Source organism: Neltuma alba, unplaced genomic scaffold (genome assembly GCF_004799145.2).
Source record: "Neltuma alba isolate B1F8T4 unplaced genomic scaffold, ASM479914v2 tig00010837_pilon, whole genome shotgun sequence".
Classification (NCBI taxonomy): domain Eukaryota; kingdom Viridiplantae; phylum Streptophyta; class Magnoliopsida; order Fabales; family Fabaceae; genus Neltuma; species Neltuma alba.
This window is the reverse complement of record NW_021635637.1, coordinates 255,270-269,636: the sequence shown is the minus strand read 5'-3', so window position 1 is coordinate 269,636 and position 14,367 is coordinate 255,270. Positions and strand designations below refer to the sequence as shown.

Below are 14,367 nucleotides of genomic sequence, written 5' to 3'. Positions count from 1 at the left end.
GAGAAACCCTGTTGGTATTTGGCACGGCTTCTTATACATTTTATATTTTAGTATTAATATTAATAATTGATAATTATTTTACTAGCAAAGAGAAACTCCTTTGCTCAATAACAGTCATACGTAAATTAGAACATTCGTCTTTCATCACACATTTAATTTCTTGGTGTCTGCTGGTTAATTTAATTATCGTTCAAAAAGCAACTTCTTTGGTGTAATCGCTAATGCCTTCAGCAATTAAAAAAGGGGAAAAAATATATTTGTTCGTAGAAAGGGAAATCATAGATCACTATAAACTTTTTATTGATATAATTTATTTGTCACCAAGAACTATAGAACTTGATGAGGATAGTGCAGTGGAGACAGTGATGATACATATATATCTGTTGAATAATTAAGCACACTGAAAGTCCCTGGGGACGCTTTTGCCACAGGTGCTGAGAATCGCGCTCAAGGTATGGGAAACGTTAAGGTTGATGCCTAAGACATTGGCTCTAATGGCCGCGCAGACGCAGGCGGCGGCTTCGAGGTCGACGAGGCCGTTAAGATGGGGACAGCAATCGCTCTTGCCGAGTTGGATGTTGACGATACCCAACAGGTTGGCGCAGACACCTAACTTAAGAGCGTCCATAGGGCAACTTGGCTGATTTCCTGAGGAAGGAGGAGGTGGCGGTGGTGATTGCGCATAGGTGGAGGTTACCATCGTGAAGAAGAGGAGGTTGACGATGCAGAGGACAAGGGCAGACTTGGAAGCCATTCTTCTAGTTTCTGTCACTTGGATTTCTGTGATACTTGGCTTTTGATCGGTGAGGAGTTTTGTGAGATATGATAGGGCTTTTATAGGGGAGAGCATCCCTCTGTTATGGGTTCTTCTTTTTATATTTCAAATGTAAAGCTGAGTTGGATTCTGAAATTATTGGAGCAGTGACTTAAATGTTTAATGCATCTTCTTTTTTTCCCTACATCTCTAATGTAACTTGCCTAACAAGGTGATATAACTGAATAAGTTTTGTACTTGATGTGGATATATATATATATATATATATATATATTTGGTAATCAAAGGTACGGTTAAGATTATGTGAATGTTCCACTACCATAGATTTGTCTTGACTTTACAAAATTCAAAACCGTGTAAATATAACATTTATAACTGATATAGAGGTGCAGCACGGGAAAAAAATTATTAGACATTCAAAATCTTTATCCTAATAAAAGTAAGTTTACTAACAATTTGTCAATTAAGATAGTAAGCAGTCCCACTCTTGTAAAAAGCAAAACACAAGTTCGATATAATAGGGCTTTTATAAGGGAGCATCCCTCTTTTATGATTTTTTTTAAAAAAATAATTGCGATTTTCTTAAATGTAAAGCTTAAATGAGTTGGATTCTGAAATTATCATAGTAGTGACGTAAATGTTTAATGCATGCTCTTTTTTTCCTACATCTCTAATGTAACTTGCCTAACAAGGTGATATAATTGACTAAGTTTTGCACATATATGATGTGGATTTTTTTTTTGTAGTCAAATGTACGGTTAAGATTGTTTGAATGTTCCAATACCTTAGATTTGTCAAGGTTAAAAAAAAAAAACCTTAGATTTGTCTTTATTTTACAAAATGCAAAACTGTGTTACTATAACATTTATACTTGATATAGAGGTGCAACACGGAAAAAAAATTATATTTGACATTCAAAATCTTATCATAATGAAGGTAGATTTACCAACAAATTGTTAGTTGAGATAGTAAGCCGTCTCGTGAAGAGAAGAACACAATTTTAAATTCTAAGATGCGCACTTGTTGGAAAAGTTTTAAACTTAACGTTTTCAACTTGACAAAGATTAGTCTTAGATTCAAAATAGTTTAAGAATACACTGAGTTTACATCAACTATCGTGATTTATTCTAGGCATTACAAACATGATACTTTAAATTTGGATTTTACTTTCTGTTCTTATAATTATCCACTCAGAATCACAGCCTTATTGTCGTGTTTACAAATACAACTGCTTTTGTCTACGGATGACACGAGGGGGGAGAGGCAATTTGGTATACTATCTTCTTCAACTTCCAATATAAATTTAAAAATACCATTTTGTCTCTATCCAAACCTTCTATATTTTCTCCCATATTTCCTCCTACATTTTATTTTTAAAACTAATATGAATTAATAAAATTTACTAAATTAAACTTGATTTCTTCCAAAATTTACAACCTGCGTAAAAAATCAATTAAAAAAATATGTAAACATTGTTCAGTCGAGTAAGAATTAAAGTTTATTTTCTTTATGAAAAATATAAAAAAATTATAACCATCACAAATCTTAATTAAAAATAAAATTTATATAATTTTATTAAAATTTGGATTATTATACAATATATTGTATACATAAGTTTAAAAAATTTAAATAAAATTTGTATAATATTTTTTTAATACTAAGAAACTTACAAAATTCAGATAATCTTTTTCCTGGATATTCGGCACATCAGAATTTTCCCAAAAATTAGATGTGAATAAGTATTATTTTTCTCGCCAATTATATTCTAATTTTCTAACGCGCTTTGTTTAAATAAAATTAGAAGGTAACACGTCCAAAATAAAATTTAGAAAGATAAGAGTGCATTTCTTTGCTAACACACGGTTAATATTCCATTTTGTAATTTTTTCTATATTCCTCAAAAACGGGTAAAGACAATAATCAGAAATTCATTAGGGAAAATGACAGATAAAGAAGGCTGAAATAATAAAATGCCAAAATGGGAAGCTAAGCAAATGTATTACCAGATAGGGAAGTGTTGCCTGATTTGGGATTATGCAAATGTTGCACAATTACGAAACAGCCCCTCATATGCAAACCGAAAAAGTGACCGGTGGAAGTGTGCAAGTTGTGGCGGGAGCTGGAGGAAAAAGTTGGGAGGGACCACGAACGTGGGAGCATGAACGCGCGATTAATTTGAAGCAACAACTGAACGACGGAAGCGAGGTTAGTATCCAGTGACTATATTGTTCGCCTCTGTCTTTTGTCCCTCTCCTTTATGCGCCGGTTGATTTTCCTCTTCCCGTTGGATGGCAATGTCGTCGATGTGGGGATGGTTTTGAGGTGGAGAGGGTGGCGAAGCATGGAGACGGCGTGGGTATATAGAAAGTGTGGGGGGAAGGACGGTGATCAGAGGGTGAATGCACGGGGAAGGAAAAACACTGAGGGAGAGGGGTTTGATGGCGTCACAAGTGGGTTAGAGTGATTAGTGTCAGATAAATGGACAATGTTGGAGGGAGATTCGAATAATGGAGTGGATTGATTCTGAGAAAATGAAGCATTAGTGTGGACAGGAAAGAAATGATTGTTTTGTTGCAAATTATAAGCATGAATGTGTCAAACCCTAAGTTGGTCGTGTAAGTTGATGATGATGGTATTAAGTCATATAATCATTCGACTTCTGTTATGTTATCAGTGCAGGTAATGAAGATAAATGAATTTCGAAGCTGGGTCATCTTGTGGGAAGGAGCTGTTCTGTTATTTTCATGTGGGGGGAAATTTGTGACAAATGGTGAAGGTGAAGTGAGATATAATGGAGGTGGCGTGAGGTTAAGAAGCATTAAGGATGGGCTGACACTTGATGAATTGAGGCTAATGATATCTGAGTGGATTGGTGGCGATGGAAGAAATTATGACATTAAGTACACAGTGGCCTTTGATGAGAAGACATTGATTGACCTTCATGACAATGCTGAAATGTATAACCTCTTTCAATACAATGGGAACAGCGGTCATGTGTATGTGGCCGAAAAAAGACAAGTGGGTCCCCAACCAAGGGACAATGTAGAAATGTAAGTGGAAGTTTGTCCTAACTATTTGTTGTCATTTATGAATTTCTTCTTGTCATTTGTGTTAACGAGTCTTGTCATTATGAATGCAGAACAGAGAGATTCATGGGCATGTCACAGCAAACGGAACTGGATGCGTCTCCCATTAGTTTGTGTTGTGATTATGGCTGGCTCAGTGAAGAAAATGCTCGTGAATGTGACAATGATGAAATAAGTGGGCCCCCTAATGTGGATAAATCTATCGGAGCTGAAGATACGGATGGTAGTGAGATGGTTCATGCGGAATGGAGGGGACTTTTAACAGGAGTGGGCCAACGTTTTCCTAGTGCAGATGTATTTCGGGTGTCTGTATACAAGTTTGCACTTGCAAACAAGTTTGTGGCCAAGTATATGAGGAATAGCAAGGAATTCATGTCGATAAGGTGTAAAGTTGAGGGTTGTCCATGGAAGCTATGTGCAAATCATGTGGGGAAGAGTTGTGATGTGCTACGAGTGACGACATTTATAAACCGGCATGTTCATTCTGCCCAAGATAGCTTGGACGTGATGCATAGTGGAAGAGCTAGTTTGAACTCATCAATAATAATTGATGAGATGAGGGATCATGCAGACAAGCGCACTTCTGAGATAAGGAAGAGGTTGAAACGAGAGTATGGGATTGATCTAACATATAAACAGGCTTATAGAGCAAGAGAGAAGTCACTGGAAGACATATATGGCAGGCCTGAACAATCATACATGCTCATACCATGGCTATGCGAAAGGATAAAGGAAACAGATGAAAAATCAGTGGCTGAATGGACTGCTATTGGGAACCGGTTTGAGCGTGTTTTCATTGCCTACGGGGCATGCATTGAGGGTTTCTTGGGTGGCGCGAGGCATATTATGTATGTTGATGGAACTCACTTAAGCGGACCATACAAGGGGACAATGTTGTCAGCTTCAGCTTATGATGCAGATAACGAGCTGCTGCCATTTGCAATTGCAATTGTGAAGGGAGAAACACTAGATGACTGGACGTGGTTTTTCTATATGATAAAAAAAATCCTGGGTTCTGTGGAAGTAACAATTGTATCAGATCGACACAATGCTATCATCGGAGGAGTGGCATCAATCTTTGGGGGTCAAAGGCATGCCTTTTGTTATAGACACATCAAGGAGAATTTTAGTTCAGAAGTTATGAAAATGAATAAGGGGCAAACAAGGACAAATGGCCGATCAAAGGAGGATGCACTATATTTATTGGATAAAATTGCATACGCAAGGACGGATGAGAAATTTGAGGCAGCAATGGATGACATGAGATCCTTTTCTCCAAGGCTATTTGATTGGCTTATTCATCATGGGGATGTAGATAGGTGGGCTAAAAGTAGGTTCCCATATAAAAGATGGGACAATATTACAACTAATATAGCAGAATCATTCAATGCATGGATGGTGAATGAGAGAAAGCATACTGTACCCCAATTGATCTATGAGCACCGAGATAAAGTTGCAAGAAAGCTGCATGCCTCCTATGTGGGTATGACCAAATGGAAGAATTGCGTTGGTCCAAATATAGAGAGTAAGGTGCTGGATATGGTGGCTGGGTCTGACCATATGTATGCTGAAAATTATGGTGGGGGAAGAGTGAAGGTGACAACATCACGTGGAGACCATCGGGTTGATCTTGGACTACACCAATGCAGTTGCAGATCTTGGCAAATGACGGGGATCCCTTGTTCCCATGCTTGTGCTGCCATCAAGATTGTGCACGGCAATGTTTATGATTATATTGATAATTGCTATAAAAAGTCATCACAAGAAAAGATCTATGCTCGCAGTATGATTCCTGTGGTAACAACAGACATGCCTCACCCAAATGACTACTATAGAATAGAAAATGTCAGTGAGCAAGTTTTCTTGCTACCTCCCATGACATCCCGACCACCAGGAAGGCCAAAAGTAAACAGGGATGAATCACAGTTCCAGAACAAACGGATATACCACTGTGGAAGATGCCACCAGCCTGGACACACAAGGAGGAATTGCAGAAATCCTAACCCATCATGAAGTTTCGAGTACAGTGGGGATGGGTCATTTTTTGGTGTACATAGTTGTATGCTCCGCCCTTGTCAACTTTTTTGGGACTGGGGTTGTAGTTAGGAGCTAGGTGGAGACATTTTTTTGTAAGTAAGCTGATAGAAATTTCAGTGATAACGGAGCATTAAGTGTGGCTAGTATCTTAATGTCCACTTGTTGAATACATGAAAGGAAGTTACTGTTATGGGGATGTTAGCTTTTGTTAATGGCGCATTACTTGTTGTCATTTTTAAATTTGTTCTGGTCATTGGCAGTGATGCTATCAGCATAAGCTGACAGCCGTGTTGAACTGATGTTGTAAAATCAGACCAGGTTATCCTTGTCATTATCGCTGTCATATTCGCTTCACATGGTGTCATTTTTAAATTTGTTCTGGTCATTGGCAGTGATGCTATCAGCATAAGCTGACAGCCGTGTTGAACTGATGTTGTAAAATCAGACCAGGTTATCCTTGTCATTATCGCTGTCATATTCGCTTCATGGTGTCATTTTAAATTTGTTCTGGTCATTGGCAGTGATGCTATCAGCATAAGCTGACAGCCGTGTTGAACTGATGTTGTAAAATCAGACCAGGTTATCCTTGTCATTATCGCTGTCATATTCGACATGGTGTCATTTTTAAATTTGTTCTGGTCATTGGCAGTGATGCTATCAGCATAAGCTGACAGCCGTGTTGAACTGATGTTGTAAAATCAGACCAGGTTATCCTTGTCATTATCGCTGTCATATTCGCTTCACATGGTGTCATTTTTAAATTTGTTCTGGTCATTGGCAGTGATGCTATCAGCATAAGCTGACAGCCGTGTTGAACTGATGTTGTAAAATCAGACCAGGTTATCCTTGTCATTATCGCTGTCATATTCGCTTCACATGGTGTCATTTTTAAATTTGTTCTGGTCATTGGCAGTGATGCTATCAGCATAAGCTGACAGTCGTGTTGAACTGATGTTGTAAAATCAGACCAGGTTATCCTTATCATTATCGCTGTCATATTCGCTTCACTTGGTATCATTTTCTGTTGGATACCAACAGGATATATTGAAGTAAAATTTAGTGACCTGAACAAAAAATGAAAACCAATAGCACATGTCCAATGGGGTTGTTGTCATCATCTGTTTTTGTGTGGTTAAAACCAGATTCATTCATGTCACTGGGGAATAAATTGGCATCATGGTTCTCAACTATCATACATTTATGGACACCAATCTCTGTTAACCATAACAATACACAGTAAATTTTTGGTCAGCCTACAATGCACATTACATACAGCAATCTAACAGAGGACAAGTGAATTATGACCCTAACATCGAGACACCTAAGACCGACGCCTTTTCTTGGACTTTGTGCTCTTGGTTGGTTGTGGTCGTCGAATAAGGGCCAATGCCTCGTCACGTTTTTCATTCTGTTCATGATTGACCAACCACCATGTCAGGTCACGACGAAAGCCAGCAACTTCTTCCTCTGTGTAGGTAAGGGTCACACCAGGTTCCCATCTTCTCAGCCACATCATGCAGTGCACCCCACAATCCCTCCTGTGGACGCAACAATATCAGCACAGTTAGTTAACACATCTGACATGTGCATTTACCCCACAGAAATCGAATTTGACAAAACTGACAGGTTATTCTGCTGGGGAACTTCTGCAAATATCATGGGAGACATTGGCTTTTTCCCAACCAATCCTGGCTTGACCAAGTCCAGTATAATATTGAGCCTCATCCTCTGCAACAACATTCAGGACCAACATAGAAAGTTTAATGATTTTCCAAGTTCAAAAACTAGGGTAAAGATAATGAGTTTTTTCTTACACAGTCATCCACAGCCATTTCCACTGGGTCTTTGATGACAACCTTCTTCTTCTGCTTTCTGTCCTTGGTTCCGAAATGGTTCCTCATGGAGTCTATTACGTGGAAATCCAATGTGCTAGGCTGAATGGCAACGCAAAACCAGTGTTGGCCAACAAGAGCAGGACCAATTATGAAATCACATTCAGCTAAGTTGTAGCCAAGGAACTCAGGAAGAAAGAGCTTCTTATATTTTTGGGCTTTCCAGGTTGGATCATGTGCCATCATGTTCTGCATGACATGAAATTGTTAATCCATTAACAGAGAACAAGTCATTTCCAATTCAATTGCTGTCATTGGTATTTGCATTTGGAATTATGCAACCTCACCATGAAATCAACATCGAAAATGTGCCTCTTCCCTGGCCCCAACTCTGCCTTCATGTCCTCCATCACTGCCTTGCACACCAAATTAAGCACCTACAGAACACAAGTGAAAACGTCATTCTGGTACAATAATCTCACCAAACATTATCAAACATAATCGTGGGTGCAGGGACAGAGCATTCTAAAATACCCTGTTATTTACTCTGTTCACTCCACCCAGGGAAAACAGCTGTTGTCGGTCTATATCTTCATCAAACATTTTGATGACAGTCCTGCAAACATTGTCAGATGTCAGTGACAGAAAGTATGGTGTTGGGGACATCAATACTTGTCATTCCCATGTATGTTATTGTCATTTTCAATTCTATTGCTGTCATTGTCAGGGCACACTGTGTCATTTAAAAACAAAACACTAGCTACGGATATACTTACATATTCCCCTCTTCCTCTCCCTTGGGTCTACGGGATATTAAAGTGAAAAAGATGTCCCTTTCCTCCTTTGGCCTCTTCGTCCTCGGAGCTGCCTTGAATTCTATCCACGGAGATTTAATTGTGGAACTCTTTGCCCTTGTTGACCTCCTAAGGTCAATCGATTTTTCAGGCCCTCCTTCCTCCCCACTGTCACTGCTCACCCATTCTCGATCCAACAGCAAAGGAACATTGGTAGGGGTCATTGTCAGTACATGTGTAGCTTCCTCACCCTCATCATCTGAATCCCGAACCTCCTTATCATCATCTTCGGCCTCCTCAACCACATAATCATGACTGACTTCCATGTCATCATGGTCATCTTCCTCCTCATCAACCACATGACCTCCTTCCCTGTCATCATGGTCATCTTCCTCCTCATCCTCATCGTCGTCGTCATCACCTCCATGACCATCACGGTCACCCTCTTCTTCCACCTCCTCAACCATGTAATCATCACTGACTTCCCTGTCATGAAGGTCATGTTGTTCTTCATCCTCATCCTTCTCATCATCTCCTTTGCTGGTTTCATCCTCATCAAGTTCCTCATCTGCACTTCCCGCTGCAACCTCTCTTGCAATCTCCTCCACCACTCGGTCAACATCATCAGCTTCTTCAGCATCGTTACCAGCTGCATCACCAACTGTTTCAACCCCTTCTTTAGCAGTGGCATTCTCATTCCCCATCCCCTTAACTTTGGCGTTCAATCCAATCTGCAGTTTGAGTAGCTCATCATCAAGAGCCTTCATTAACGTCCTCTGGCTTTCTTCAAGCTTCTTCACAAAACGAGCCCTCAACTCCTTCAATGCCTGCATACACAGTAAATGAAGATATCAAAAAAATTGTTCACTGTTATCAAATGCCAGTATCTCACTGGTCATTTCTAAATAAAGTCTTGTCATCTCAAGTATCAACCTTGCTAATAGACTGACTTAAACTCAGGTCACGTATATTTTCTAAGTTCCCACATACCGGATCTAAAGACTGCAAAATTGGACTGTCCTCATGTCCTGCTGAGTATACCTCGCTGCCACTGCTTCCATGCAATATTCCCATGCTGCTGCCTCTCTCTTTCTCCACCCTCTCCTTTATCTTCTCCTCGGTCCAATATTCAATGGCGCTTGTTGAACCCCGGTCAACAGACAATCCCAGCGGGAAACGCTCAACAAAATACAGCTGCAAAACCAAATAAAGATAGGTCACACTTCTGCAACAATAACAAAAGACAAAAATATAGTGAACCATAAGAAAAATATTGACTTACCAGCAGCAAATAAAGACACCCTCCAACATTGCAGGTTCCTTTCTTCTTCTTCTTTGTCATCTTCACAAAGTCTCCCATTTCCTTCCACAGGTTCTTGATTATGTACGTTGACCAATCATATTTCCCAAACCCATTCATCGTGTGACGCATCACTTTCAACAAACGTATATGTACAGTTGTGCTTGACCCAGGACATAGAAAAGCTCCAACTGTATAAAGCATAAATAGGAACTCAAAATTGTCGCTTTCTTCCCCAGATAATATCCTCTTCAGTATCTGGGTAAATGGAACCTTCCAATAAGTGTCCTTCAACCTCTTGTATTCCGGGTCATCCTCACTAACATCAGATTTCACTTCCTCCCCACTGTCAGGTACACCTAGAAACTCATGCGCATCTTTTGCCTCAATTGCCTGCCCTTGCCCTCTAATGGTCAAAAAATGCGTTGGTGGGTCATAGCATCTCAACAATGACACAAGTAGATCACGTGGAAGTTGCTTCACATTCACATTAAGCAAGTTCCCAAATCCCATCCTCTGAACTTTCTGCCTCAACCGCCTGTTCTTCTTCACATATTCAGCCAATGATAGAAATCCGGGCAATGAGCACCGGGTGTACAAGGGAACATCATACTTCTTCTTCTCACCTTTCTGTGGCTTCGTTTTCCTTGCCCTCTCATTATACCTATCTTTCTCTTCTTCACTCAGGGCCCTCCATGCCTTCCCCACTTCAATTTTTTCTTCTCTTGCGTTTTTACACTTCTCACCTCGTTTTGCCATATACTCCCTTCTGAACAACACAAGCCCACTGTGGACTCCTTTGCTTGTGGACCCTTCCCCTTCTTCCAACACCATCTCGTATAGTTCTGCAAAGTCATCAAGGTACCATCATTAAATCATAATTTTAATACATATACTACACATCTAGTTCTTTCCAGATTCGTTATGGTCATTTCCAATTAATTCATTGTCATTTACAATATGGCCATTACAGAGTGACAGTAAGGATGCTGCTATGAATATGGTCGTTTCCAGTTAATTTATTGTCATTACCAATATGCCCATTACAGACTAACAGTTAGGTCAGTACTATGAATATGGTCATTTCCAATTAATTCATTGTCATTTACAATATGGCCATTACAGAGTGACAGTAAGGATGCTGCTATGAATATGGTCGTTTCCAGTTAACTTATTGTCATTACCAATATGCCCATTACAGACTAACAGTTAGGTCAGTACTATGAATATGGTCATTTCAATTAATTCATTGTCATTTACAATATGGCCATTACAGAGTGACAGTAAGGATGCTGCTATGAATATGGTCGTTTCCAGTTAACTTATTGTCATTACCAATATGCCTATTACAGACTAACAGTTAGGTCATTACTATGAATATGGTCATTTCCACTTAATTCATTGTCATTACCAACATGGCCATTACAGTCTGACAGTAAGGTCATTACTATGAATATGGTCATTTCAAGTTCCTTCATAGTCATTTACCAGTTTGGTATTGTCATTTCCAGTTTATTCATATAATCTTTCCACTCATTCAGACAGTAAGGTCATTACTATGAATATGGTCATTTTAGGTTCGATCATAGTCATTTACCAGTATGTTATTGTCATTTCCAGTTGTTCATATAATTTTTCCAGTCAATCAGACAATTTTCCTACTGATTTCAAAACCCATTTTTCCAGTTCTCAACTACGTTATTAAAAACAGAATAGCTTGCCACAGCGACTCAGCATAAACCCTTAATCGCCATTCCTGTCATTCACAAACTTCATCGCGTCATATCTAAATATTGCCCAATCATTGCTTCCCAGACTCACCCAGAAACGTCGACCACAGCACGAAACTTAAATGCCTGAACTTACCTCACTGAAATGCTGTTGATGCTTGTTAACTGCAATGGTGAATCACCGTGCGCCAACCTTCGTCTTTCCACACAATCAGTCAGACGCGACCACGTTCGCCCTTCCAACAGCACGCCCTTCCACTTCCAACTCCTCTGCTCTCTTACGCACACACTATTTCGGGGTCCTCAACTGTCCAGCTTGCCGGCGTTTTTAGGGCAACAATGGGGATGGTGGAAGCGAGAAACCGGGAAGCACGACGGTCAGTGCACGAGTGTTCGCGCGCGCCTTCTCTCTCTCCGCTTTCAAACGCTGACTGACAGGGGCTGTTTCGTAATTGTGCAATATTTGCATAATCCCAAATCAGGCAACACTTCCCTATCTGGTAATACATTTGCTTAGCTTCCCATTTTGGCATTTTATTATTTCAGCCTTCTTTATCTGTCATTTTCCCAATTCATTATCCCTTTGGTGGTGGAAAGGGAAGGGACGGAAGAAAAAACTTTAATGAACTCGATTTAAAAAACTAAAAAAGAGAGGATAAAAGTTTTAAATTAATTTTTATTACTAATCTTTTATCTTATATCTTCCTTTCATAAAAATTTTTAAATCTCACTTCTCTAATTTTATAAATCCAACTCACTAAAATTTTCCTGTCCTTTTCCTCCTCTCCATTCCACTCATACCAAACATAGGTAACAGAATGCTTATTGTCTATTAAATTTAGGGAAAATTACACTCAGGTCCCACAGAGCACAATTAATATCAAAAAGGTCCCACGAAATCGAGAAATGATTCTGAAGTCCCCAGGGACCTGTGTGTAATTAATTCTAATTGTGAAATTACCTACTTACCCCTGTTAATTTTATTGCAACAATTCGTTTACAATCTCAACAGTGGCTGTTAACAACCCGAGAAGACGTGATTGACAACCTCGGCAGTGCTCATGGCAACTCACTCTGTGGAATATCAGGGGCGTTGTTGAGGTTGTTAACCACCTCTTCTCGGATTGTTAACAGCCACTGTTGATGTTGTAAATAGGTTATAATTTTATTGCAGCAATTCGTTTACAATCTCAACAGTGGCTGTTAACAACCCGAGAAGACGTGATTGACAACCTCGGCAGTGCTCATGACAACTCACTCTGTGGAATACCAGGGGCGTTGTTGAGGTTGTTAATCACCTCTTCTCGGGTTGTTAACAGTCACTGTTGAGGTTGTAAATAAGTTCAAATTAACAGGGGTAACTACATAATTTTACAATTAGAATTAATTACACACAGGTCCCTGGGGACTTCAGAATCATTTTGCGATTTCGAGGGACCTTTTTGATATTAATTGTGCTCTGTGGGACCTGAGTGTAATTTTCCCTTAAATTTACTTCTTTTCGTTCCCTCCTCTCCTCCCACAATTTTGTCCATTTATTAGCTATACGCTGTTTTGCCAAAAGTCTTGAACGCGTTGATTAATTTCACTTAATGTAACCTTGCTAGTATTAACACTAATTAAATACTTTTTCCCCGCACGGATAATGCAAAAAAAAAAATCTTCAACGGAGATAAAAATCATAAAAAAATAGAATCGATGAAAATTTTGCTTGATTAAAAATATTGCAGATCGAAAGACCCGAGAAACCCTGTTGGTATTTGGCACGGCTTCTTATACATTTTATATTTTAGTATTAATATTAATAATTGATAATTATTTTACTAGCAAAGAGAAACTCCTTTGTTCAATAACAGTCACACGTAAATTAGAACATTCGTCTTTTATCATACATTTAATTTCTTGGGCTCTGCTGGTTAATTTAATTATCATTCAAAAAGCAACCTCTTTGGTGTAATAGTTAATGCCTTTAGCAATTAAAAAAGGGAAAAATATATATTGTTCATAGAAAGGGGAATCATAGATCACTATAAACTTTTATTGATATAATTTATTTGTCACCAAGAACTATAGAACTTGATGAGGATAGTGCAGTGGAGACAGTGACGACACATATATCTCTTGAATTAAGCACACTGAAATCCCCCGGGGCGGGTTCTGCCACAGTTGTTGAGAATCACGTCCACGCTATGGGAAACGTCAAGGTTGATGCCTAAGACATTGGCTCTAATGGCCGCGCAGAGGCAGACGGCAGCGTCGAGGTCGACGAGGCCCCCAATGAGGGTACAGCAATCGCTCTGCTTGCCGATGGTGACCCCGACCAAACCCCCCAACAAGTTGGCGCAGACACCTAACTTAAGAGCGTCCATAGGGCAACTCGGCTGATTTCCTGAGGAAGGAGGAGGTGGCGATGGTGATTGCGCATAGGTGGAGGTTACCATCGTGAAGAAGAGGAGGTTGACGATGCAGAGGACAAGGGCAGACTTGGAAGCCATTCTTCTAGTTTCTGTCACTTGGATTTCTGTGATACTTGGCTTTTGATCGGTGAGGAGTTTTGTGAGATATGATAGGGCTTTTATAGGGGAGAGCATCCCTCTGTTATGGGTTCTTCTTTTTATATTTCAAATGTAAAGCTGAGTTGGATTCTGAAATTATTGGAGCAGTGACTTAAATGTTTAATGCATCTTCTTTTTTTCCCTACATCTCTAAGTAACTTGCCTAACAAGGTGATATAACTGAATAAGTTTTGTACTTGATGTGGATATATATATATTGGTAACAAAGGTACGGTTAAGATTATCTGAATGTTCCAC

General features: G+C 39.4%; 4 protein-coding genes across 4 annotated transcripts; 1 reads left to right on the top strand and 3 right to left on the bottom strand.

Annotated features, from left to right (window-relative positions):
• Positions 1–276: 276 nt before the first annotated feature.
• On the bottom strand, positions 277–789 carry LOC114759393 (pEARLI1-like lipid transfer protein 1). Its single transcript, XM_028948562.1, has one exon. The coding sequence runs from the start codon at positions 752–754 to the stop codon at positions 392–394; it is 363 nt and encodes a 120-aa protein (XP_028804395.1). The 5' UTR covers positions 755–789; the 3' UTR covers positions 277–391.
• Positions 790–2,815: 2,026 nt separating this feature from the next.
• Positions 2,816–6,158, top strand: LOC114759379 (uncharacterized). Its single transcript, XM_028948542.1, has 3 exons — positions 2,816–2,980; positions 3,455–3,825; positions 3,915–6,158. Exons 1-3 carry the CDS (start codon positions 2,816–2,818, stop codon positions 5,872–5,874), a joined length of 2,496 nt encoding a protein of 831 aa, XP_028804375.1. The 3' UTR covers positions 5,875–6,158.
• A 1,790-nt stretch (positions 6,159–7,948) lies between these two features.
• On the bottom strand, positions 7,949–8,829 carry LOC114759372 (uncharacterized). The gene is made up of 3 exons (XM_028948536.1): positions 8,507–8,829; positions 8,265–8,346; positions 7,949–8,167 (listed from the first exon to the last, which is right to left on the bottom strand). Exons 1-3 carry the CDS (start codon positions 8,746–8,748, stop codon positions 8,042–8,044), a joined length of 450 nt encoding a protein of 149 aa, XP_028804369.1. The 5' UTR covers positions 8,749–8,829; the 3' UTR covers positions 7,949–8,041.
• Positions 8,830–13,563: 4,734 nt separating this feature from the next.
• LOC114759375 (pEARLI1-like lipid transfer protein 1) lies at positions 13,564–14,088 on the bottom strand. The gene has a single exon (XM_028948538.1). It carries the CDS (start codon positions 14,047–14,049, stop codon positions 13,681–13,683), a length of 369 nt encoding a protein of 122 aa, XP_028804371.1. The 5' UTR covers positions 14,050–14,088; the 3' UTR covers positions 13,564–13,680.
• Positions 14,089–14,367: the final 279 nt, after the last annotated feature.